At 38.6% G+C, this 26029-nt stretch overlaps 1 protein-coding gene across 5 annotated transcripts in view; it reads right to left on the bottom strand.

Moving 5' to 3' along the window:
• LOC136828815 (centrosomal protein of 135 kDa-like) overlaps positions 1-26029 on the bottom strand; it is a 317906-nt gene that overhangs the window by 125916 nt on the left and 165961 nt on the right. For all 5 annotated transcript variants that reach the window (XM_067087050.1, XM_067087047.1, XM_067087051.1 and 2 more), the window contains 16 exons: positions 24788-24953; positions 23962-24139; positions 23506-23672; positions 23010-23268; positions 22605-22864; positions 21533-21658; positions 20220-20366; positions 19379-19652; positions 18086-18243; positions 15908-16030; positions 14748-14900; positions 13763-13834; positions 12591-12682; positions 3664-3802; positions 3251-3480; positions 464-674 (listed from right to left, as the gene is read on the bottom strand). In XM_067087050.1, coding sequence (XP_066943151.1) covers positions 464-674; positions 3251-3480; positions 3664-3802; positions 12591-12682; positions 13763-13834; positions 14748-14900; positions 15908-16030; positions 18086-18243; positions 19379-19652; positions 20220-20366; positions 21533-21658; positions 22605-22864; positions 23010-23268; positions 23506-23672; positions 23962-24139; positions 24788-24953 — 2755 coding nt within the window. The remainder of the gene's footprint in view (positions 1-463; positions 675-3250; positions 3481-3663; positions 3803-12590; positions 12683-13762; positions 13835-14747; positions 14901-15907; positions 16031-18085; positions 18244-19378; positions 19653-20219; positions 20367-21532; positions 21659-22604; positions 22865-23009; positions 23269-23505; positions 23673-23961; positions 24140-24787; positions 24954-26029) is intronic.

Below are 26029 nucleotides of genomic sequence, written 5' to 3'. Positions count from 1 at the left end.
ACAGTTTGAGAACAAAAGTGTGAAAAAATACTAGAAAGAAGGACAGTAGTAAGATGAATAAAAAAAAGCTCAATGCATGACTGAAAAATTTCAAGTCACATTACATTATATACTAAAACTTCCAAAAACAAAATTAACATTTTATTTAGAGGTCAAGGGTTACATTGAAATTTGAACTAGACATGGGCATTGTTTCCCAACACATCTTGTTTGCTTGTTTTATGGCCAACCAAAGTGCCTATAAAGGCAACTGAACCATAACAAAAGGAACTCTAACCTCATACAGACACATACTAATCTCTAAGAAAACAAAAGTGCTTAAGAACATTAAGGTCAAAGCGGCATGCACAAATGAAAACATTACATCTTATTTCAAATAACTGCTAAAAATCAAGTCATTCCCATACAGAATTACTGTATACTGCACTCTATATAAATAAATAACAAGGTCTCATCAACTTACTGTTAATAAATCTTTGTCATGATCTAGGCGAGTGACATTATTCCTCATTGCCGAGCCAGTAGCCCGAGATTCAGCAAGCTCTTGGCTTAGTCTGGACAACTGACCCTCCAAATCTTTCACACGAGCCTCAGACATTGATAACTGATTTAAATGGAACTCCAGCTGCTGTTCAGTATCACCAATCTGCCCCACTTTCTGTTCAAGAAGTCTCCTGAAATATACCACATAACATGTTAAATGCAAAATAGGCGCTAATTTTTAAAATAATTAAGTGAAAAACTACAATGACCAGTAAGTTACTTAAGGAGACGATGATCTACTTCATATTTACTATTTTAGCTAGAAGTAAAAGTAATTTTATTCTTTGCTTAATAAACAACATGACTCAATAAAACTAGTTCTAGCTGAAAAAAAATCTAACTTTTATATATGAAATTAATATTTTTCATATATTAAACCATTACTTTAAGTTAGCCTTATTCACTGTGGCAGTTGTTTCTAAACACATTCCAAAAATCTCCCTTTCTACAGGGTATGCACCCAGGTCCCTTGGTGCAGTTTGGAGGGATTCAAGAAGAAGGCCAATCTTCATTATACAATGTTGCATAAAGTTTATCATGCTGTTGACAGCGCTAACGGCAAGAATAGGCATCAAGTTAACAGTGCTTGCGGCACTTCAAGTTACGGTGCCGTAAGCACTGTTAAAGGCGAAAAATCTATTTATAGCACGGGCTTGGAACGAATCCCCCGCCGTAAGTCGAGGATGCATTGCATTTACTTAAGTTTGAGGTCTTATCATCAGAAAACTCTTAGAGGTACTGGAACATAAAGAGCTTCTAGACCAAAAGGACACTGTTGGATAGCAAGGTTAGCACTGTTTATTAAGAGTCCCCACACACCTGTGCTACGGTGTAAAATTTCACTAGACAATTAGTAAAGGTTCCAAGTAACTTGGCCAGTACTATTTTAAAAAGACATCTGTGACCATAATAGAGCCTGATCAAGAATCTTAAAATCATATTTATGGGAAATAACAATACTGACTTATGCTTTTTATGCTTACCATACATTCAGTTAAGTGCTGCATAAAATATTCATCATGTTAATAATACTGTCATAGTTCAAACAAATTATGCAAAAAGTATTGCACAAGTGAAAACACTAAGTACTGTAATGTACTAACACAAAACTTATATCTAATGCAAGCTAACTCCAAGAAACCAAAAGAGACATTTGGGAACAAGTTACTGAAGAAGAAAAAGATGAATACCTTTCTGCTTAGAAAATAGCATACTTACAGAGCTGCAGACAACTAAGTCCAATTACAGTAACAGTATATATAGTGAATACACTATTATATTAGAAAAAAGAGATGAAAGTATCTGTAAATACTATACGACTACAGTATCAGATATACACATATGAAAGTCGTAATTAATTAAAAGATCAAGGAAGTAATAGTTTAACCATTCATGACGACTTTTGAGTGAAGAATGCCAGTGAATGAGACAGTAGTTGGTCATACAACAAACACACTGAGAATGACTAGTTTTCTACATCAGGGGCCCACATGAATACTCAGCAAACAATGACTTCTGGCGCATGTCTGGGCTGCTATTATGGATCTAATGAAAAGTAATAGGTTTCTGTTGGAAAAAATTATACTTTGCTTCCTACATACAGTAAATGATGAGCACTTCAGAATTTTTTTCTTTTTGACAATCAATTGCAAATTCTTGGTTAAAAACCAATTATACCAAGTTATGTATTTTGTGGCTAATTACCTAACATAAATCACAATAACAATGAAACATAAGAATAGAACTGAAATTCAGATATCCAAATCTCACACTAATAATCTTCTAGGTACCTCAGGATTTAACGGAAGTTCTTCTAATGGGCTTATCACTCTATTTTACTAGACCAGACCTGAGCAAAAAACTGTATGTCAGTTTTCCCTTTATGGGTTTGAATGTTCTGTGCTCTTTCTACCTGAATCCCAATCATGTTTAAGTCACCATATATCCTCTTTTCTATGATTTCCTGGGACTAGGTCTTTGTCCTATTAATTCTATATCTATTACTTTTTGACCAACTATCTTCATCCCTCATCTCATGCTTAAACCATCTCAATCTTGAGATCTCCATCTCTTTTGCCACATATAATTTGCTATAATTCCTCTCAAAAAACCTCAAGTGTCATGAGGCCTTTCAAACAGTTTTAACTGCATTATAATGAGAACATAACTGGGTCCTCACTTTCCCAATACAGATTTCCATTTAAATCAGTATGTATATACTCGCTATTTTTTTGCTAGCCACTTATCTTATCAACTCTAGATCTGCTTTTTCTTTTAAATGTTTTCTTAGTGATTTCAAAATATGGCTCCATTCTCAAATTTTTTTTTAAACTTATGCTCTCATAGAGGTTCACCATCCATTTCCTTTCCTTTAGACTTAAGGCTTGACAAACAGACTTTACAAAATGAGAGTAAGCATAAATGTGGTCAAAAATTCTTTTACCTATAAAGATATGTATTTCACAAACAATGAAATCTATAGACCAGGTTCAAAATTCCCAGATTTCCACTTACAAATTCCGAGGAAATAACAAACCTTGAAAGAGCAACAAAATATTATGTGCTACATCTCAATTTCTCACCATAACACCACAAAAGTCAATAATTTATTATCTCAGGTTCCATAACCAACAAAATCATGGTACTGTACAACAACTTACGATAAGTAAAGAAGGCAGGTACCTGTACAAGGCTTAATTAAACTTACTTAATGTCATCAGATTGTTTTCCTTGTAATCCAAGTTCTCCATGAGCTAATTGTAATGCTTCTTGTAAGCTTTGCACTTGATCTTGTAATGAGGCTATCAATATACTTTCACTCTGTAATCGTTGCTGTAAATCTGTTGCCATTCTCCTTCCCTCTTCATTCTGCAGTCGTAAATTAGATGCCTCCTCATCATACGTAGCTTTTTCTCTCATTTGATGAGAAGTAGCATCCTGTTTTGAAAAAGTGACTCATAATGAAGCAGACAGTCAAGCAACATTTAACATTTTACCATCTGCTTAATCAAAATCTACTCAGCTTAAAAGAAAATTGTTTCTTGGCAATTAAACATCTTGAAAATATGCAGCATCTATAAAAAAATCTTTCAATGGAGACAATAGAGATAACAAGCTTACCCTTAGTTTCTCTCTTAAGGCTTCTCTTTCCTTCTTTAGTTTGTCAACATCAGAAAGAGCAGCATCTCTGGCTTTGCGCACCTCCATGATGAAAGCTTGAGTGGAAGGAGGGAACTTTGATGTTGCAGCATCCTGTAGTCTAATAGCAAAAGAATGAAGCAGATAAGTAGATTAAGAAAGATGAAAAAACAAATATGATGGCTAGGAAATAAGACTTTTAGAAAATATGAGTTATCACTAGTGTTTAATAATCAAAAGTACATCAAATAAAAATGAAAAGAAAAAAAATGTTGACACTAGGGGATACTGTCCTTTGTAATACAAAATTGAAGTTTTAAAATGAAACAAAAATTTTTTATTCAAGCCCATTAATCATAGTTAAAAAGTTACAGCTGACCGATATTCCAACATATACAACTGTAGATATCTAATTCTGAACCTGCAGTGAGGAATTAATTTCTCAAGAGAGGACAGGTGACCAATCAGAAACTGCCACAGCTTGGCTGGATGATATAGAAATTGAAGGAGTTCCTGGATCAGTGCCTCAAAAAATTTTATTTGTATGTATGTCTCTTTTATAACATACCTGTAAACAGCAACAGGAATGGACATGACCATGGTCAGAAAGGAAATCAGCGGACAATACTGCTGATATTGTAACTATTGATGATATTGTAGAGATGTGAACCTGCACAGACCACTATGTGTGATAATACATATGAAACAAACACTATATGGTTCACAGATGCAAAACATGGGTATAGCAGCTTCAGCAGTATGACCCTCAGCAGCGTTATTGACAATGGAACTCTGGTTGGTCAATGGCACAAGAAACCAAGATAGTACTGCAACAAAAGTCAAACCTGCTAAGGGTACAGCCCGAACTACAAGGTTAAAAGATGAAGCAGCTGCTAAACAGCTGTGTCCATTGAGGAAGCAATCATGCACTGCAAACACTCCTGAATGGTACCCAAAACAAGCAAAAATCCTCTCTCATACTGAAAATCTGGTAAAAGCCCTGGCAGTTGGTAATGCAACAGTAACACTGGAAGGGAAGGCACAACCTAACGGTATATAAGAGCAACCAAAGCAGGAATGACTATCCCCAAACTAAGAAGGACCATATAAAACCAACTGGAACTGGAACAGAGAAAGCTGAAGTAATAGGCCCATCACTGGAAACAACAGGCAGCACAAGTGAACTGTGAGTAGTGGACGAGTAGAAGTGGGGGCAGACTAAAGAAAAGAAGCCAGCCACCTACCTAGAAAAGATGGAAAAGGGGCAGGAGCTGTACTGGCAGACATTAACAACAAGAACAAGAGTCCTATGCAGAAGACTCAGCGAGAAGGCAGACTGTGCAGGCCATATCACTTGAAAGACTCATAATCTTAAATTTTCATATGAGAGGATGAAGCTTCTAATGCCAAATGCAGGAAAGAAGATTCTGAAGTGCATGAGGGAGAGATACTGGTAGAGGTGTTTTTCTTTCCTGGACCAGTTACATTTTCTCTTCTTGAGCTGAACTCATTGGCCACCCAGAAAAGAGCTACAAGTATTACAGGTGAGACTGGGAGTATAGCATTGCATTCAGCTATTGGCACATTCGAAAATATCTGTTTCAAGAGAGGACAGAATCTTACCCAGAGGTCCTTGGCAAATTCTTTTAAGAATTTTGGCAATTTCAATGAAAAATCACAAATATAAAACAAAATTAATGTTTATACCATATGTGCATTGTACCACTAAGCACAGCACATTGGTGGCAGTATTTAAAATCAAAACATACCACTGTATGTGAAAAAGTACATACATTTGCAGAAAGAAAATGGCAGTAAAAATATAAGTTATAGCAGTAAGCATGCAGCATAACTGACAACATGAGTAATCAGTGGTTAAAATATAGTACTAAGTGAGCACTAAAAGTACATGATACAAAATAAACTATACTATATTTAACAAGCTAGAAATAATATCCTTGAGTGTAGTAACTGCATAGCTTGTCTGGTATTTAGTGCAAGCAATGCTAGTACGAGACTTAATATTGTAATGAAAAGACAATTCACTGAACTTGCTAAGTAAAGAATGCAAATTGCATAATGCACTAATAAGATATGACTTACAAACTGAGCAGAGCTAGGTTGGAGGAAAAATGACGATATGAAATAAAAAAAGTACACACAATGACTTATTCAGATAAATTTTTCTTCAAAATAAAGAATGAAAGTGTCAATCCCTTGCTAAAAACAAGTCAAAGGTGCATATGCAAATACAGTCACTTGGTAACAGGTTTTCTGGCTATTCTTCTTCTCTGTATGTAATACTAAAGACATTACACATTTGGGAAGTTTGAAATATGATATTTTAATGATAAAATAAAGTTTGTTCATACTTACCTGGCAGATATATATACAGCTGTATTTCTCCGAAATCCGACAGAATTTCAAAACTTGCGGCACACGCAGTGTGGCCAGGTGGTTAGTACTCATTCCCGCCGCTGGGTGGCGGGAATCGGGAACCATTCCCATTTTCTATTCAGATTTTCTAGTGCCACTGTCTCCTGAGGGGAGGTGGGTGGGCACTATAATTATATATATCTGCCAGGTAAGTATGAACAAACTTTATTTTATCATTAAAATATCATTTTGTTCATGAAACTTACCTGTCAGATATATATACAGCTGAATCCCACCATTGGAGGTGGGTAGAGACAGAATAGGATTTAGGAAACAAATAGATGTAGGCGATTGACGCCTTGGTTCCTTACCTGTTAGCATAGCTGACTTCGAGGTTACTGTCACCCAAGCCTGCTTCTGCTTTACTAGATTCTCCAGCAAGGTAGGGACCTATAAAGCTGGTGAGATCTAGATGACCTGTCCACGGGGGCGAGACCACAATGGGACTAGATCATATGACCATACTGAGAGGGAAAAGAGCAACAACCAACCACCTGACCGAGCCTAACTAAGCCATTGAACCTAATATAGGCTAAAGATTGGGACGTCCACATCGGTGGCCACCCAACAACCGAGAATACAAAAACCAAGATTAAAAAATACCACCTAACCCCTAAAGGATAGGATGAGTATTGCCCTCTTCTCCCAACATTGTGTCTGCGGAAACGTATGGTCCCAGCGAAGAACAGTCCTCAAAAGTTGACTTCACATCTCGTAAGTAATGCGAAGCGAAAACTGAATTACTCCGCCAGAAGGTGGTACCCAGAAGATCGTTAAGAGACATATTCTTCTGGAAAGCCACCGAAGTCGCGATGGCTCTCACTTCGTGAGCTTTCACTTTAAGAAGCCTCATGTCCTCTTCTTGGCAGGAAGAATGAGCCTCTTTGATGGTACTTCTTAAAAAGAATGACAGAGCATTCTTGGACATAGGTAAGTCAGGTCTTCTAACCGAACACCACAGATTGTCCGACGGGCCTCGGCTTTCTTTCGTCCTGGCTAAGTAGAATTTGAGAGCCCTGACAGGGCACAAGACTCTCTCTGATTCTTGTCCAAGAATCTCCGTCAAACCTTTGATTTCAAACGTCTTGGGCCACGGGTTTGAAGGATTTTCATTTTTGGCAAAAAAATGGACTTAGGGGAGCAAACGGCATTAGGACCCCTAAAGCCAATGTGCTTGCTAATAGCCTGAACTTCACTAACCCTCTTCGCGTCGCCAGAGAGGTTAGGAAAATTGCCTTTCTAGTCACGTTCTTGAGAGAAGCAGAAGACATAGGTTCAAAAGGACTTGACATAAGAAATTTTAGGACCACATCTAGGTTCCAAGGAGGAGTCATGGGCCTAGGAACCTTAACAGTTTCAAAGGATCTCAAGAGATCGTGGAGATCCTTGTTGTCGGCTAAGTCAAGGCCCCTGTGTCGGAAGACTGCCGACAGCATACTTTTATAGCCTTTAATGGTAGAGACTGCCAGTTTTTCTTTCTCCCTGAGATGTAGAAGGAAGTCCGCTATTTGGGGCACAGAGGTCGTGGTCGAGGAAATCCCGCTGCTCTTGCACCATCTCCTAAAATTGGCCCACTTCGATTGATAGACTGAAATAGAAGAGGGTCGTCTGGCACTGGCGATAGCCTTTGCCACTGCTCTCGAAAACCCCCTCGCTCTTGCCAACTTCGAGATAGTCTGAATGCAGTTAGACTCAGAGCGGGAGGTTTTGTGGAATCTTAGGAAATGGGGCTGCCTGAGAAGATCTACTCTCAGGGGAGTGTCCTTGGGAAGTCCACAAGGAAGGTCATGACCTCTGTGAACCAATCCGCTGCTGGCCAAAAGGGGGCTATTAAAGTCATCCTTGTTCCTTCCGGCGCTGAGAATTTCCTGATCACTTCTCCCAGGATCTTGAAGGGAGGAAAAGCGTAAAGATCTAGGCCTTTCCAGTCCCAGAGGAGGGCATCTACTGCTAAGGCTCCCGGATCTAAGACAGGGGAGCAATAAAGAGGAAGCCTCTTTGTTCTGGACGTCGCAAAGAGGTCTACTAGGGACGTCCCCATAACTTCCACAGATCCAGACACACCTCCTCGTGAAGGGTCCATTCTGTCGGCAGAAGTTGATGCTGCCGACTGAGAAGGTCCGCACGGATATTCTCTACGCCCGCGATGAACCTTGTGAGAATCGTGATCCCCCGAGCATGAGTCCAAAGCAGGATCTCCTTTGCCAAGTTGAACAGGAACGGGAGCGAAAGTACCCCTGCTTCTTGAGGTAAGCTAAGGCTGTGGTGTTGTCGGAATTCACCTGAACAACTCGGCCTGACACACGATCCTCGAAGAATTGGAGGGCTAGATGGATAGCTCCTAATTCTTTGAGATTGATGTGCCAGGACACCTGTTCCCCTCTCCAGGTGCCTGACACTTCTTCCCCTCCTAGTGTTGCTCCCCATCCTTCCCTGGACGCGTCGGAAAACAACACTAGGTCGGGCTCTGAAGACGTGGGAAACGCCTCCTGCCAGTAACAAGGGGTCGAGCCACCACCTCAGGTGAGTCTTGACAGACGGAAAGATCTTCAAGGTCTCTTCCAGGTCCTCCTTGTTCATCCAGTTCTCCGCTAGGAAAAACTGGAGCGGCCTGAGATGAAGTCTTCCCAGGGAAACAAACTTCTCCAGCGAGGAAATGGTCCCCAGCAAACTCATCCATTCCCTCACCGAGCATGTTTCCTTCCCCAGGAGAGACGAAACTTTTCCAAGCAATGTTGTTGACGTTCTAGGGATGGATACGCTCGAAAAGCCACTGAATCCATCTGAATCCCCAGATAGACGATGGACTGAGTCGGGATCAGATGGGACTTTTCTTTGTTGACTAGAAGTCCCAGGGACCGTCAACTCCAATGTCGAAATTAGGTCCTCCAGACACTGAGCTTGGGAAGAAGCTCGAATGAGCCAATCGTCCAGGTAAAGCGAAACGCGGATCCCCGCCAAGTGAAGCCACCTCGCCACATTTCTCATGATCACTGTGAATACCATGGGAGCTGTGCTGAGACCAAAGCAAAGAGCTCGGAATTGGAAGACTCTTCCCCCCAATACAAACCTCAGGTACTGTCTTGACTGAGGATGTATGGGGACGTGGAAGTAAGCATCTTGTAAGTCCAGAGAGACCATCCAATCTCCTGGTCTTAGCGCTCCGAGAACAGATTGTGACGTTTCCATCTTGAACTTCTCTTTGACAATGAAGCGGTTTAGCCTGCTTACGTCCAGTACAGGTCTCCACCCACCCGACTGTTTCGGGACTAAGAACAGTCGGTTGTAGAACCCTGGAGAGGATAGATCCTGAACTGGCTCCACAGCTCTTTTTACGAGCATCTGCTCCAAAAGATCTAAAAGGATCTGTTGTTTTTCCCAATGGTAGGAGGGCGACAGATCCTTGGGTGACGTGATACAAAGGGTGGGTGAATCGAGAAAGGGGATCTTGTAGCCTTTCTCTAGAACTCGACGGACCAAGAGTCCGCTCCTTTCGCTCTCCAGGCTCCCGCAAATGTAAGTAGCCTGGCTCCCACAGGTGTCTGGAGGAGTTGATGATCACTTTTTGCCCCTGGGCTTCGATGGGGCTGCTCCTCTGGAATAACCTCTCCCTCGTGGAGTCGATTTCGAGGAAGAAGCTCCTCCACGAAAGGGCTGTTTCTTCTTGGAGGAAAGAACCGACGAAGACAAGACGAAGGGACTGAAGGACGTCTAGACGAATGGGCCAATAGGTCCTGCGTTGCCTTCTCCTTAAGACTGGAAGCAAGATCTTTGATTAAAGGCTGGGGGAAGAGATGGCTCGACAAAGGGGCAAACAATAATTCAGCCCTTTGTGACGGCGAAACTGACTTGGAGGTGAAATTGCAGTACAAGGCTCTCTTCTTCAAAAGACCTGTACAAAAATGGGAGGCCAGTTCCTCAGAGCCATCCCTGACGGCCTTATCCATGCAATTCAAAACACTGGATAGCTCCCCCAGGCTGATCGAGTCGGGGCTTCTAAGCTTGAGATCTAAAGCACCCAAGCACCAGTCTAAGAAGTTGAAAACTTCCATAGAACGGAAGAGTCCCTTCAGATGGTGGTCGGTCTCGGACATAGTCCACGAAACCTTAGCAGTCGACAGCAGGGACCTCCTGGAAGCGTCGACAAGGCTGGCGAAGTCTCCTTGAGACGAAGAAGGAACACGAGAACCGACGTCCTCACCTGTCTCATACCACATGCCCGCCTTACCGCAAAGCTTAGAAGGAGGAAGGGCAAAAGAAGTCTTGCCTTGCGCCTTCCGTTCCTCCATCCAGGCGTTAACCTTCTTGAAGGCCTTCTTCGTAGCCAGTGAAGAAGTCATCTTCACAAACCCCGGCGTTCTCCTCGCTTTGGAAGAGGCAAGCTGCGAAGGAGGAGAGAGAGGAGCCGAGGGTTTAAACTTATCGCCGAATAAGTCCTTAAGAAGGCCGGTTAACACCTGGTAGTCGGAAGACGAGGAAGCAGAAGGTTGATCAAAACCCGCAGGCTCAGAATCGCCAGAGACTTCTCCTTCATGAAAGGGCGAACCACGAGAATCACAAACAGCTTTCGGGGAACGAAGGCCTTGAGGTCCGATACGGAAGAGGGATCTACTTTTCCCTGCAGGATCAGAATGCTCTGGAGCGTCCCGGCGAGCGACTAAAGAGGCGTCCTGGCGAGCGTCCTGGCGAGCGTCCTGGCGAGCGTCCTGAAGAGCATCCGATCGGGAGCCCAACCTAGCGTCATGCTGAGCGTCCTGCCGAACGTCCTGTGCAGCAGCGAGAGAAGCGTCCTGACGAGCAGCTAATGAAGAGTCCTGGATAGCTGCTTGCGAGGCGTCGTGATGATGACGAGAGTCACGAAAAGGAACTCGTGAGCTGTGAGGACGACAGGGCGAAGAAGCAGGAGATGGAGACGAAGAAAAAGGAGCAGGAGACGGGGACTTCCTGGACTTCTTAATGGGAAGCCTCAAGTCCTTGCGACGACGTGGTTCTGAATCCTTCTCGGCCAGAAGAGAGGCCAACTGACGCTGCATATCTCGTAAGATACTCTTGGAAGGAGAGGTCTCATATCCAGGAGGAGAGGAGAGCCTACGGGAAGAAGAGGGGCGAGGGGACGCCTTCTTCTTCCTCACAGGAGCAAGAACAGCTCTCTCCTTAGAGCGACTGGGGCGCTCGCAAACGTCCTCCTCTGACGACGTACGTGTCCTCTTCTGTGGCGGGAAAGCTTCAAAATCCCGCACAGACGGAGAAAACTGACGTGAAGCGTCATCTCTAAAGCTCCTCTTCAGTGGGCGAGAGTCCTTGCGAGAATTCCAACCCCTACGAGGGGAGGACGCCTCGGAGGACGAAAAGCAGTCCTTAAGGATACGAGCCGAAGCACGATCCTTGGCAGCCTGGGAAGTGACAACAGGAACTGCCGAAGGGACGTCAGATCGGTGGGAAGCCCCCGTAACCCTCTTACGGCTTTCGACATGCCTTCTCCCTGAGTCCTGGGAGTCTGACAGAGGTCCAGGCCTAGAAGCATTATGGGGCCGATCTGACGCCCCCTCCACGACACTAGGGGGAACACTACACTGCACAGCACTTTGAAGCGAAGACACTTTGTTTTCTAGAGCACGGATGGTGTTCATGATCTCCGTCAGGGCCAAACCCCCCGCAGACACAACCTCAGGGCCTGAAGGCAAAACCACAGGGACAGGTACAACAATGTCTACATTGGGGTTATCAGGTGAAGAAATAGAACCCTGACTCTTACACACACTCCTGGAGGAAGACCTCCTGATCCTGTCACGCTCTAACTTACGAACATAGGAATCATACAATTTCCAGCTCGCATCAGACAAAGGCTCACACTCTTTGCAGCGATCATTGATCAAACATACATGCCCCCTACACCTCATGCAAACCGAGTGAGGGTCTACCGAAGCCTTCGGTAGCCTCACCTTGCACTCACTCACACAACATACTCGAAAGCTAGCAGAACTAGTACCAGACATCATTCAAGAGCAGTCAAAAGCAAAATCATAAACAGTCCACAAAAAGCGTATGCCAATCCACAAGCCAAAGTCAAAAACCAAAAGTCAATAGAATACTCAAGTGGAAAACAATGCAAGTTAACGAAATCCAGAGGCGGAGGTACTGTAAACAGATGTTAACAGTACCGGCGACAGAGAAAATCTGAATAGAAAATGGGAATGGTTCCCGATTCCCGCCACCCAGCGGCGGGAATGAGTACTAACCACCTGGCCACACTGCGTGTGCCGCAAGTTTTGAAATTCTGTCGGATTTCGGAGAAATACAGCTGTATATATATCTGACAGGTAAGTTTCATGAACAAATTATGAATTAAGGCTCATTATGATTTATGGGTTTGTCATGACACAATATTGTAGAGTGTGGTAAACACCTAAGATTATAGACATAAATGATCTTTTCTACACATCAGACTGAAAAAATGAGTATAATGTAATTACTTTTCAATAGCAGAATGTAGCTCTCTAGTATGGTTGTCAATGGCTTTCTTCTCTTGTTCGACATCTATCAATCTCTCAGTCAGATTTTTTACCTGGAAAGAGATACAGTATTACTAATGCTAGTGATTTAATAAAATTATGCAACAAATAATTAACATTCCAAACCTTTCTCAAAAGGGAGAGAAGATAAATATGCATCTTCAAGTTACCCCAGTAGTGGAAGAATGACTCAGATGACAGATCTAGATGTAGCAACAGCAAGCTGAAAGCTAGCTTTTTTGGTTTTAATATCATAGTGTAGCTTAACCCAACCACTGAGTGACACTGCTCCTCTAATATGGCTTGCTCAAAGGATTCTTTCCTATATGGGACCTCAAAATAGAGTGAGATAATGCTAAAGAATTTAGACAGCAAAAATGAAAAAGACCACGTGGGATGAGTGAGAAATACAAGGCAGACAGCAATGCAGCTGGGGCTCAAGGGCCACAGCAAAGAACCTCTGGTACAGGACACAGTGTGTCTCATAAGGTACTCTGTAACTGATAACCTGCTATTTGATTGCAACTATTGGTAAGGCTACAATGGGTTTGTCCAAAACTAGTATCAGTCTATAAATGATAGAAGTATCATACATAAATTATTCGGCAGAAGTATATAAAGAGAATTAGCCAGTAACTGTTTAAAAGAAAATTGATGTCATTAAATATTCATAGCTAAACATCAAAAATTGAAACAATACTGACTAATACCAGCAAGGAAAGATAACTGATGAGAAGGTAATGGAATTCTGAAGAGCACATAAAGCATGTATCTGCTATCAAGCAACCAAGTTCATAAAAAAGAACATTTAATACGGAACCTCCTTAAATAAAGGTTGCCTTTCTTTTTGTAACATTCACTTTGTTAATCAAAAAGCTACTTAGAGCTCAGTTTTATACCCTTTAGTATTAAGACAATAAAATGGGTCTGAAATTTTGCACCTCAATTGACATTTTGCTATTCCAAGGAGTATGGAAAAAAAGCTTTATTTCTATTCATAATAACAGTTCCCTCAAGGGATGGTAAAATTGGCATACAGTATATTTTAATTCAAAAGTCTACGATATGAATACCAGTAACAACATACACTTACCACAGCAAGAACCTGTCCAACATATTTAACTACCACTAACCTGCGCTTCCAGGTCTGCTTTTGATATGGCCATACCTCGCTTTTCTGCTAGAAGAGATTCCATTTCTTGTCTCTGCAATTGTAAGTAAATGGGTCAAGCAGGTTAAACATTATGACAACAAAAACCAATCATTGGTAATCAAAATGGGTTACCATGAAAAAGATATTTACCATTCACACTAAAACATGAAAAATATATAAAGAGAAAATGAGAGTCACCTGATGTGCACAATCAATAATTATAAAAATATAGAAAAAGTAAATGTCTACCATTATATATCAGTTCACCTAAACTGAAATCACATCTGAATCTCACAGGTCTGGCCTGGAGGATTTGTTTTAAGCAAGAGGTAAAGTTAAAGAAGCTGAAGAACATTAGTGCTGTACTGCATACCATATAGTGTGCAATTCATGGGATACTTTAGGTATTATCCTTCAATGAAGAACAAATAGAGGAATAATTACGACCTCAAAAACCTCTCAACTATAAATATTCAACACCATAATAGCAACCAACTATTGATCCTTGTGGTATTTAATGGTTTCTAATTTCAGAGAACTTACTTTTATACTTATTTTTAGCTACAAGCACAAGAAAAATAGCATTGTTCCTAAATGAAAACAGTTTCACCAGTCCTATTTACTATTTACATTTCTTCTGAATAGTCAACTATTAAATACATTTGTGGTGAATGGTATGAGAGATCTGTTTCATTCCATGCTGAGTGATTTTTATACTCACTATTCTGCTATTTACTTGTCACACATTACACTGCCAATACTACTGTCTATTAAGCAAAGTTACTAAGTATTTATGTATTAGTCTTGCAAAATGCCTAAATTTGTTATAAAAAAACTCATAAATCTATAAGACTCATAACTTACAAAAGAACTATTCCTGTCAATGTTATTCTGGTCTGGCAAGCCTGTACTAAATAAAAATCCTCTAAAGCAACCTCTAAAAGCTACATAACGCTGAATCTTACAATTGCTTGAGACACTGTTGGAGTAGCCACAGCTGTCTGAGCCATTTTTCGTGACAGATCGTTGTACTGACTCCTAAAGAAGTCTCTTTCCTGCTGCAACATATCCTTCTCACGAAGGACATTGCTAATGTCTACAGCTTCATCTCCAGATCCCTAGAAAGTTTTATGAACAATATACCAGTATTAGTCAAAGACATGTGTAAGCAAATGTGCATATTAAGAATTACCTCATTTAAAATACATGCAGTATCATTCAAACTTTAACACTTCCATTTTAGGAATAGAGTAATTCAAACTTTAAACAAAGCTACCAATTTCCATTACAGTAAACATAAATCAAGCATATTTCATCAAAACTTGAAAACATTTCAAGAATACTGTACCTCATTAACATTAGCCATAGAGTATTTCAGTTTATTTGTATTAGCTGGTAAGTAATCAAAACAATTTGTGCAAAACTTGCACTTTTCTCTGACATATCTTAATATAAAAAGTACCACCTTAAAATTACAGTAGTTTTGTATATGAATGAACACAGTTGCTAATGGAAAATAATCCCAATGACTTTCGGCTCTTAAACAAACAATTCCCAGCTATTACTTGTCACACTATCTTTGAATGTGTACCATTTATTGCTGACACACTGTGCAGCTTTTCTCAAATGAATAATGGATAACAGTACATAAACAGGAATTCAGCTGCATTTTTGTAATATACCAACAATATTAAATCTAACCCTTCTCATGACTTTCTCTCAGCAAACTCATTTTTTCACTAGGCAGCTGAAAAACTCATTTATCTGAAAGACTTAATTATTATCACAGATTTCTATCATCACTTCACCATAGTAGTTTTTCACATAATTGATTTATCCACCAATCTTATATAAAAAAGGGTGGGGTTAAGTGTTATCTTACTGAGAATGATACACCATGGTGATAATCACAAGAGATGTACCTTTTCTTGCATTGAACAGCGAGAACACGAATAAAAATGTATAATCAATCACACAATACTTTAATAAAAAATAAGCAAATGCTAAAAGGGGAAAAATAGAGTAAAAACATGTGCATTATTTGAAATAAGAAATACACATAACAATCACTACCACTTACACAGACTAGATTATTTCAAATACTGTAACATGCTATTCAACTTACTGGAGGAACTACAGGTTGAGCAAGACTAGCTTTAAGAGCCTCATACTGCTGTCTGAAGAAGTCTCTCTCCTGCTGAATAACACGTGAATCTCCTTCAAGGCGGGGCGAAGCTTCTGAGGAGGTCTGAACAAAAAAAAGTCTGTTTAATAATCATAAATGCAAAAAATTACAATGGGTTTCCAACAAGTAAAAAACAATGATAACTAGCAGTTGATAGGTGAAGCACAAAAATGACTAACACTGTGTCATCATTTCTCATATCTTTAGTCTTAGTGGTAAAAATACTCTTTCACAACACTAAAATACTAAGCGATGTATCTTTTTTATATAGTGTATATCAGTTTATTGTACATGATGACATTCAGTTTATCATTACTGTATTCATGGGTACAACTAAAGACCAGTTATATACAGCATAAATATGCTTGTATCATTTACCAAGCACACCTAAAATTTATTGATATCAGTAAAATGTATCATAACATCCTTTTGAGACGTTGCTATTTACCTCTATAACTAAAATACAGTATCCACTTTGTAAGGGAATGAATCTCAACTTTCTGCAGAATCAATGTGATTCCAAAAAAAATGATGATGGATCAATAAAATAGGTCATAAAACTAGAAAACCACAAAAGGTCTCATGGCCTCTAAACAAAGACGTCTTTCTGATTCATAACAACACAGAACAGCTAATTTAGGATCAAACCTCTGAAAAATTCAGATAAGAGAGAGATGACAAGTGAAAGGTCAAACTGGTAACAATACTGAAAATAAAAAAAGAAATCCAATAATAAGGGCAGGGATAAAGGTCAAAGTCCTTGTGGACTGGTTTGTTGCAAGTTATATGGCATTACAACTAGCAAGGTCACTGAAGCTCAGAATTCTTATAGATAAAACACTGCTTAGACAAAAGAAAGGGCAACAAACAATGAGAAAATTAAAGACCAGGCTGCCAATGAATTAATTTACAGTACTCAGAAACTGGGGGATATGCCACTAATGTCAGATTTTGTTGAATACCTTAAAGATAAATATTCCTATAGTTCTACAATGAAACTCAAAAGCAAGTGTTTAATGTTGACAAAGGTATTGTGGATTACTGTATATACTACTGCACGTATATGCATTCTATGTATTTCATAAATATTGTCCGTTGCAAACACATGCGCGCTAGTCACCATGTCTGCACTCTGCACATGCACATGTCTATATCTTCCCGCTCCTCTTGGCACAAATTGCACGCCTTGCAGAGCCTCTCTGTATATACCTGTTTGCTGTACGGAATAAAGCAACCTATGGCTCGGGATATTATTTCTCCATCCCTGCAATCTTCTGTTTCTCCTACAAGACATCATCACATATCACCAGGTATAAGGGATATCACGAAGTATAAGGGTAAGAAAAAGCAAATGAAAGTAGCAATTAGAATTAGTGGTATAAATGATGAAGAAAAAAATAATGTGCTTTAGGGAGAGCAGTCTAAATTAAAACTCTGCAAGGCGTAAGAACATTATCAAAACGTCTTTCCCTTTTTAAAACATGGGCGTTATTTTGGGCAATAACATGACATTACAGTTTTATACCTGCATAATGATATATAACACACCACAATGTTATAAAACAAATGACTGCGCAATAAAGTTATATTACATAGGGCTTGAATGTGCCCTGGAATTTGTAATTAAAGGAGTTGGACAGCTAGGAAGGAATAAACCAAAGGGAATGGATGGAAGGCGAACAGAAAGTAATACAGTTGGGGCTGAAGGGAGTGCAAAAAATATATCTTAGCAAAACCCCTCAACTTATCAGATTTTAACTTAGCTACAATACAGTGGTGGCTGTTTACTGGGCCACCTTTATAAATATGATGGATTTTTTAGGTAAATCACTTACCCTAACTGACAAGTGAAAAGTATGGCTTAGTTAAGACTATAATTATGGAATTACAGTACAGAAGTTATTAACTGTGGCATATCTTCAGTAAGTACAGGCTTACCACAGGGTCTTTTTTATATATTATCAGAATGCCAGACACCCCAAGACTTTGGTATGTTGAGGGTATAATCACTGCCTAAAGAGGTAGGCAGTACTTTAGGCTAAAAACAAAAGCCATGTCTTCAAAGCAAATTCAAGGTAAAAGAACAAGAGCAATAATATATAATAACAAACAACAAACCCTTGTTAGTGGAGGTCTTGGACCTCTGTCTTGATCCATGGATCTCGTAGCACTTAATGGGGGAGCACGAGTTAACTGGTTATTATACTGTTGTCGGAAATACTCCATTTGCTGCTTAAAGAAGTCCCTTTCTCTTCGGATGGTTTCCACATCAACAGCTGCAAGAAAAAAATCACTTTTATTACTTTAATAATATATACAATAATACAGGTGTGTATTGAAAAAACACACCTGAGCCAATGCGTGACAAAATTTTCTCTTTCAAATTCCTTATTATATTATACAAAGATCTTACAGATAAAAATTTCCTATACCTATTACAAATACACTTACTAGATTTAAAGTTGTGCCATTCTTTAATTTGTTTTTTACATTATTGAAAGCCGGTACACAAATATAAAGACATACTGTGCTGGGTCAAAAATGGTAAACCATAGTGATACTTACAAAATACCTTTAGGAATACTGAATATAATGTGGATTCTAAATTTCTGTCATACTATTCCAACTCGTTCAGAATAAATATAACATTTCAAGTCGTAAAGTGATCGTATAGCCTAAACGGTTTGAAATGTACTAACCTAATCATAGCCTAAGTTTTATGCTACAACACCCAGGTTACTTCAACTATATTATTCTAACTCATAATCAAAACCATACTGCGTTGTGTATTTTATCCAAGACATACATGGTACACTCACTGTTAGTTCAAATGGCGAATTCGATATTCTTAGCCTGAATTGAGATTAGGATTGGCGTGAACACAATTTCTACTTCGTAACCCTCATCCAGAGCACACTCCAAGAAATTCTCCTTACATTTAGATATGCATATCTCCTAAAGGAAATCTCCCTAAATGAACTTTAAGATGAAAAGGAATACTCAAGTGGATTTGAAGGCAACGACAACTATGGCTGAATTTCCCGAGTCCTTCCTAGATACGGCTACACTGCACCGGAGCTGTAAAGAGACTACCTCTCATGACAGCCTTTGACCAACATCAAACATTCGACTTACACTGAACCAACAAACAACCAATGACCAGTACTTAAGCACTATTACACGTATGCTTACAATTAAATACATGAAACAGCCAAACACAATACTTTTCACAACTAAATACAAACACAACAAAACATAATATCCTTCTTCTACATAATACACTTTTCCACTTTACGTAAATTTAGAAAGAACACATAAAACCACACCACAATTTGCGGAAAAGTACAATCTCTCCCGTCGAAGTTTAAACACACACTATGTGAACAAAACAAAAACAAATTTCACATATACCTCCTGTTGGTACAGACTGTGGTCTAGGTGGGGGAGTACCAGAGGGGGCAGCTGCACCAGGAGGCCCTCCAGGAATCACACCAGTGCTAGGGGGGCTTACTACTCCAGGGACAACCGCTGCAGGTCCTGAAGTTGGTCCAGAAGCTACTGATCCACCAGACCCATTAACTAAAGTACCTTGTTGACTCTTCAATGACTGAAACTGCATCTTGAAGAAATTTCTCTCTTGCTTTAATACATCTCGCTCATGGATGACTCTTGCAAGCTCTGTGTCCTAGTTAATACAAAAAGAAAAATTTTTAAAAACAGAAAAATGTTTGATTATCAAGAGAAAATACACATTTCCAATTTTAAAAATAAATATTATGTAAATACTTTTGTTGACAAATTTTTCAAATGAATGTTCATCATTTTAATACAAAAGTCCTTAAATTTCATGGCAACATACCAGTTATTCACATAAAATATTATCAGTCTCCCCATTATATAAATGAAGCTATTATGATGACTACATGCATGAAGTAGAATCAGTACCATAATACCAAAATAGCAAAACCCTAGGCCAAAATTGTCAACAAAAAACATTAAACATATGCTTCTAGAACATACTGCAAAGGATTAAATTAATGTTGAAGAGGAAAGAAATATATTTGCTGACATTACATTTTTATCTTACCAAGTAACTTCAAATCAATTATCAAAATAGTATTACAGATTTTAGAATCTTACTACTTAATTATTAAAGGACCACAAACTGATGTTCATCATTCTAAAGCATAAGAACATTTTTGGCAACCTAAAATCTCTTTACAAAGTGGGGTCTAAGACTCATATAACTTACTGGCGATAGCGGTTTACCACGTTTACCAATCTGCAGGGGAGATGAGGGCGTTGATGATGGTTTAGTCTTAAGGATATCAAGTAACTGATTAACTTGGTCACTGTAGTATTCTCTCTCCCGTTCTGCTTTAACTCTTTCTCCTTGGGTCTGCAAATTATGGAACCATTATTAATGCTATCTAATAGTCAATCTTTAGGTTCAAAGTAAACAGGGGCGATGCCTATCATTAGAATATCCTACAGTATTAGAAATAGATAACCATTTTTGTCAAGTTGCACTAAGGGTTATTATAATGACATACATTTTTTCTTTAAATGCAAAAGATTCAAGACTTACTCATATGTATTCCTTCATTGTTTTTTTTTACATGAAGTTGCTGTTATTGTCAAAAGAAAATACCTGCTCATTAACATTAATTATTTTCCTTTTCTCTGTATTTTTACACTTCAATTAGCATAAGTTTTTTTTACTAAAATCAAAAGAAATTACATATTCATTTATAAATAAATTTCAAAATTTCAATATACATATTTCTAATGTGACACAAGCTTCAACCTGCCAAATGATGATTAAGTAAAAGTTCTGAAATTAAGTAACAATCCTCAAGAATCTGCATCACACCAAAAATGGGCTCAACAACAACTGATAAAGCAACTGCGATAAAAATTGAAAAAGCAACTGAGAAAATAAAAATTTATAAAACAACTGATCTCAGATCATAAACAAAATCCTTTGTCACATCACATTCCCTTCTTATTAATAATGTTCCTTTTCTATAAAGAACTCTTCATAGCTTATCTGAATATTCATTTTGACAAGAACCCATCAAAACCAAGAATGTCTAATGCACATTCAGGGTATTTAAATTTCTTGCCTCTATTCATAACCGTATGTCTAATCACCAATGTAGTCAGGCCAGCTCATACATAATGCTCTTAAAAACATGGACGTAAACACTGATTTCTTAACTTTACTGCTGTGACCAGAATAAAAACAAACATAAGCAGAAATATTGGTGGGTTTTATGCACATACCGTATTTAAACCCATTAATGTACTAGTTCTTTGTATTATGACAATCTTCATATGAAAAACAATAAAAAAATAAAAGACACTTATCAGCATCAAAGCCAAGAAAAGTGTCAAAAAGCAATAAAAGAACAAAAATCTCTATGCTTTAGCATATCTTCTCCTGCATATCATAAGTTTTTAAACTGTATACATACCTTCAATAATTACTGTGTCTGAAAGGAAATCTATACTGCACTATACCAAGGGGATTTGCATTCAGAAAAGAAGTATTTCTATATGTACCTCACTGAGTTGATCACTGAAGTAATTTCTCTCCAACTGAAGTTGTTTCACTTGGGCTTGCAGTTTCCTAACATCATCACTCATGAAATCCTTTGCCTGTTCAATACCCTGCTTCTCCCTCAAAAGCTGTAAAGTATCAATGTTTAATGAATATGAAATCCTCAAATCTAATGTTTTCTGTTTAATTATTTTCAATTTAGGTCATTCATTTTGTTAAACCACAGGAACTGATACATTACCTAAAAGGCTAAATCAACTTTTAGGGAATATGTAATTAAAAAAACGGAACAAAATTGTTCCATAAATACAGGTTCTTATTTCTAATTATGCCTACATGCCTGGTAATGGTGATAACTGTGTAATGAACAGCTGCTTAAACCTTCAAAGTGGTGGTTACGGATGAGTGAGAACTGCACTGACTCTAAGGTGCTCTTATTGACACTTTCTACGAACTAGAGATTTGTACTAACTGGAAGGTTTAGGAGGAGGACACTCCAACCAAAAAATTGGAAGTCTGAATTTTTAAATATAAAAATCTTGAATTTTACATATTTTTATATGAATTACAAATTTCACAAATAACAGCTTCATAAGAGTAAAGATCACAGTGCAGCTGTGATTAGGTACTTGTAACTGATCCCATTTATGGCTTATTAATGGATTATTTACTTGTACTATAATCTTCATATGTGCAACTTAGTTTCTTCTTAAGATATGGTATTTTTTGTGCTTCATTAAAGTGCCATAAACAAAGTCTACTCACTGTGAAATAAGAATATGTGATTGCTGAGGGGGGGGGGACTACATCTACTGTGAAGAGGCTCCAAGTTAAGCAGCCATATGCTATTCTGTTGGTCAGTTCTTAGCCAACTGTACTGGCATATGAAAAAATGAAGGATCCTGTAGTTTAATGAACATATTTCCACTATCTTTAGAAGCCCTAGACATCACTTATGATAGTGACTTGTCAAATAAATTATCCCCAATACAGTAATCTAAACCAAATTCATTACATTTTTGGAATCTTATCTATCTAAGATCAAATCTGAATAACCAAAATTACATATCAGACCTCTCCAGTTTGATCCTTATAGTAGTCACGTTCTTGCTCCATGTCTGCCTTCAGCATTGTTGTCTTATGGGACTCCTCTTTATAGTAATCTCTTTCCTGTTCTAATTCTCTGTTTTGAGCCTGTAGCTTCTCTGTCTCACCAATATAAAACTCCTTTCCTTGTTCTGCCGCTTCCTTCTGCTCTGTCAATTCTTTTATAGTCTGCCGCAAGCTCTCTCCATCCACTGATAAGCGCAGCTTTTCCGTTTCTGCCTCTTCCACTGAAATATATTTAAAACAATAAAAATTATCCTCTCTCCAAGTTCATTCACTTTAATAATATGATAGTGTATATCATTACAAAACTGGTATGCTTTATTGTTTCTGTAAGAATGTTTTTAAAGAAAACGGAAATATGTCACTAACAAGACACTGTTAGGTGGTTGATTTTGTCCACAAGAGTTTTCTTTTCTTCTTGTCCCTTCTTCAAGAGGTCTTCCATTTTCCTGTTTTCATCCATCATTGGCACTCTCTCTGTAACCAGTCGTGTATGGTCATGGGAAAGTCTTGAATGGTTATGGCGGAGCTGAACAAGCTCCTTGTAAAGTCTATCTCTCTCATCTCTCATTAAGTGGAAAAGGCGATGCTGTTCGGCCAGGTCTGCTTCGCATGCCAGTAATTTTTCCTGATAAAAAATCACCAACAATTTTTTAAATTTTACCAAGATCAAATGATAACGGTCAATTTCAGAATCTTAATGTGGTAAATGACAAATTGTTATTTCATAAACCAAATTTCAAAACAAATTTTTGAGTGAGAATTTTCACCTTCTATTTGAGAATAAATCCTACAGGCATGCTGTAAAAGTGTCTTGAAAAATAACTCAAGCCTTTCATCAAACTAATTTATAATAGTAACTTACTCTAGCATCCTCTAGTCTCTGAGTGAGTGTTTCAGCAGTGTTTGCAGCGTCTTCTTCCAACATTCGAGTTGTTTTTTCAATGTTCTCCAGTTCATTTGTAAGGTCTGTGTTTTCATCTGCTAATTTGACAGCTCGGTTCATGGCCTCATGGGTGTCTCCAAGAATATCTGAAAGTTTGATTTTACAATAAAAAGAGCTAAGTAACATGCCGTACTGTACTGTACAAAAATATTTTTTGGAAACTCGATATTCATCTTGAAATTATATTATTATTCTTCCAGCGTTATCCTTAGTAACATGATGTAGAAAGTACTAATATGAAAAAATCCAAAAGATGGTCTGCCTTAAAATTCACAGAATTCAAACAAAAAAAATTCTGCATTAAGTAAAACCTCTTGAGTCAGTAGTTGAAAGGGCTTATAGTATTTCAGATACAAAAGCTTATAAGACACCTACTTTTAAGTTTTCCCTCAAGATGTATATTGGTCTTAGTAAGCATATCATTGTGAAGTTGAAGCTGATGTAGATGAGCATGAGCTGCTTGTAATCTGTTATCTTCTATGATTGCTGCAACTGATCGGCCCCCTTCCAACAGACCTTGCAACCTACCAATCTCTGCTTCTCTATTGGCAATCTGTGGATCATAATAGAGAGAGAAATAAAGTCATAAATATGTTATAGCTGACTCATCTAAAATTACATTGGGAAATTACTAACTGATATATGTAAGAGCATTTACTTTATTATGGGACAGTAATGTTGTGAAATAATGCTTTTCATTTCAATGCTGGAGTTGATATCACTGACATACAAGATTATTGTTTGTCATTTAAATAATGTGGTTGATATCACCTACTATACAAGAAGAAAGAATCATCTTTATAGCAACAGGTTCCCTAAAATTCATTTTCCTTTACAATTGAAAATCTTCAAAAATACTATTCAACAGGTTCAAATATGATAAGTACTGTAGTCATCCAAAAAACCTTTGATAATGGTGAGGGATAACTATGTCCAAAGACATGAAATTCCAAAATATCACTCTTCAAAATGAAATGTACAACATATAAAAAGATAAATTTAACAACTACTGTACATGTATTCTCAGACTGAGGAAATAAATAACCTGTTTTTATTTTTGGATACAATTATTAAATGTTAGAAAATTTACAGTGAAGGCACACAAGGAAAAAATTACTGAGGACAAGAATATTTAAACTGAGGAACTGCATCCAAATAATCTCTTGTAAAGTTGCCCCAAAAGAAAGAGCTATAACAGCACCTGTTTCTTGAGCATATTGCACTGATTCTCATTTTCTTTAGCCTGCCTTCGACTGCACTCAACCTCATGCTGTAAGTCCTGGAGCTTCTGGTCTGTCATTCGTAAGAGGTCAGCCAAATAGGCATCATTGTTGTTTGGGAACTGACCTGCACCGGCACAGCCACACCTAAAATAAACATGAAGCATGCAGAGGCACTGATAAATGCTCAACATACGAAATGGCCGAAGTACTATTTTTAAAAATTATTCACCACTAACAATCAAAAATTACTTGTATAAAAAGAACAGAAATTATAATAAACCAATTTTATTATAATACAAAATAAGTATTTCTGAGTCCAGTCCCGTGTCAGCCGGTGAAATTCCATTACAGCACGAATTTCTAGGTATAACCTTGCTAGATATACCAGAGAAAAAGAGCTTTCAGGAAAGCTGGGGTTACTACCCCCAGTCGAGCGTCTTCTAGGAAGGCGTCGGTATAAGAAGGGGTGAGTGAATTACCACTACCACGGAAACCTACTCGAAAGATCTCTCCTTATCAAAATCCCCGGAACAGAGCGGTGAGCCGTTACAGCCCCCACACCAAACACCCGCCAGGACGGCGACACCAGCGCCACCTACCCCATTCCATTTTCTAGCACGTGATTCTTCGGTTTATTTTGTGTGCTCTTCCATCATTTTGGATTTTTTCTGCTTCTACGATGGCGTCGAGCAGCTTTACCATTTCCAAGTTAAGTACCATCTTCTTGTGGGGTTTTGTTCTATTTTTTGGCTGTTATAGTCTCGTATTTTCATAAATATCGAGATCTTATTATGTCGCCACGGCGTCCCCAGCCAGCCATGTCGACCGCGAGGCGTCTCCTTCTGTTCTTTTCAGTTGGTGTCGTCTCCTCGTCGTTATAGATATTTTGCCCCCATTGGTTCCCTTCCTGGGGGTTCCTTGCGGTGGCTCCCCCCTCTTATGAATTACGATCACTGGCCTACTGGCCTTTGTGGGAGTGATGCCCCGTCTAGGTCCCCCCCCCAGTTGGGTTCCTATTGTTTTGGTCTTACTAGGCTAATTAATTTGATTGAAGATGGTGCTCTCTTGTAGTTTTATTTTTAATTTTATTGTTTTTATTATTTTATTGAGTGGTTTACCTCGGGTGCTGGCGGCAGCCTCAGATCTAACCGCCTCCCCGTGGTAGGCTACGCTCTCTGTTGAGCACATTTTAGTTTTTATGAGTGTTGGTTATCTGGTGG

The sequence above is a fragment of the Macrobrachium rosenbergii genome, chromosome 43 (genome assembly GCF_040412425.1).
Source record: "Macrobrachium rosenbergii isolate ZJJX-2024 chromosome 43, ASM4041242v1, whole genome shotgun sequence".
NCBI classification, from domain to species: Eukaryota; Metazoa; Arthropoda; class Malacostraca; order Decapoda; family Palaemonidae; genus Macrobrachium; species Macrobrachium rosenbergii.
Note: the sequence above shows the minus strand (reverse complement) of the source record. Positions and strands in the feature narration are given on the sequence as shown.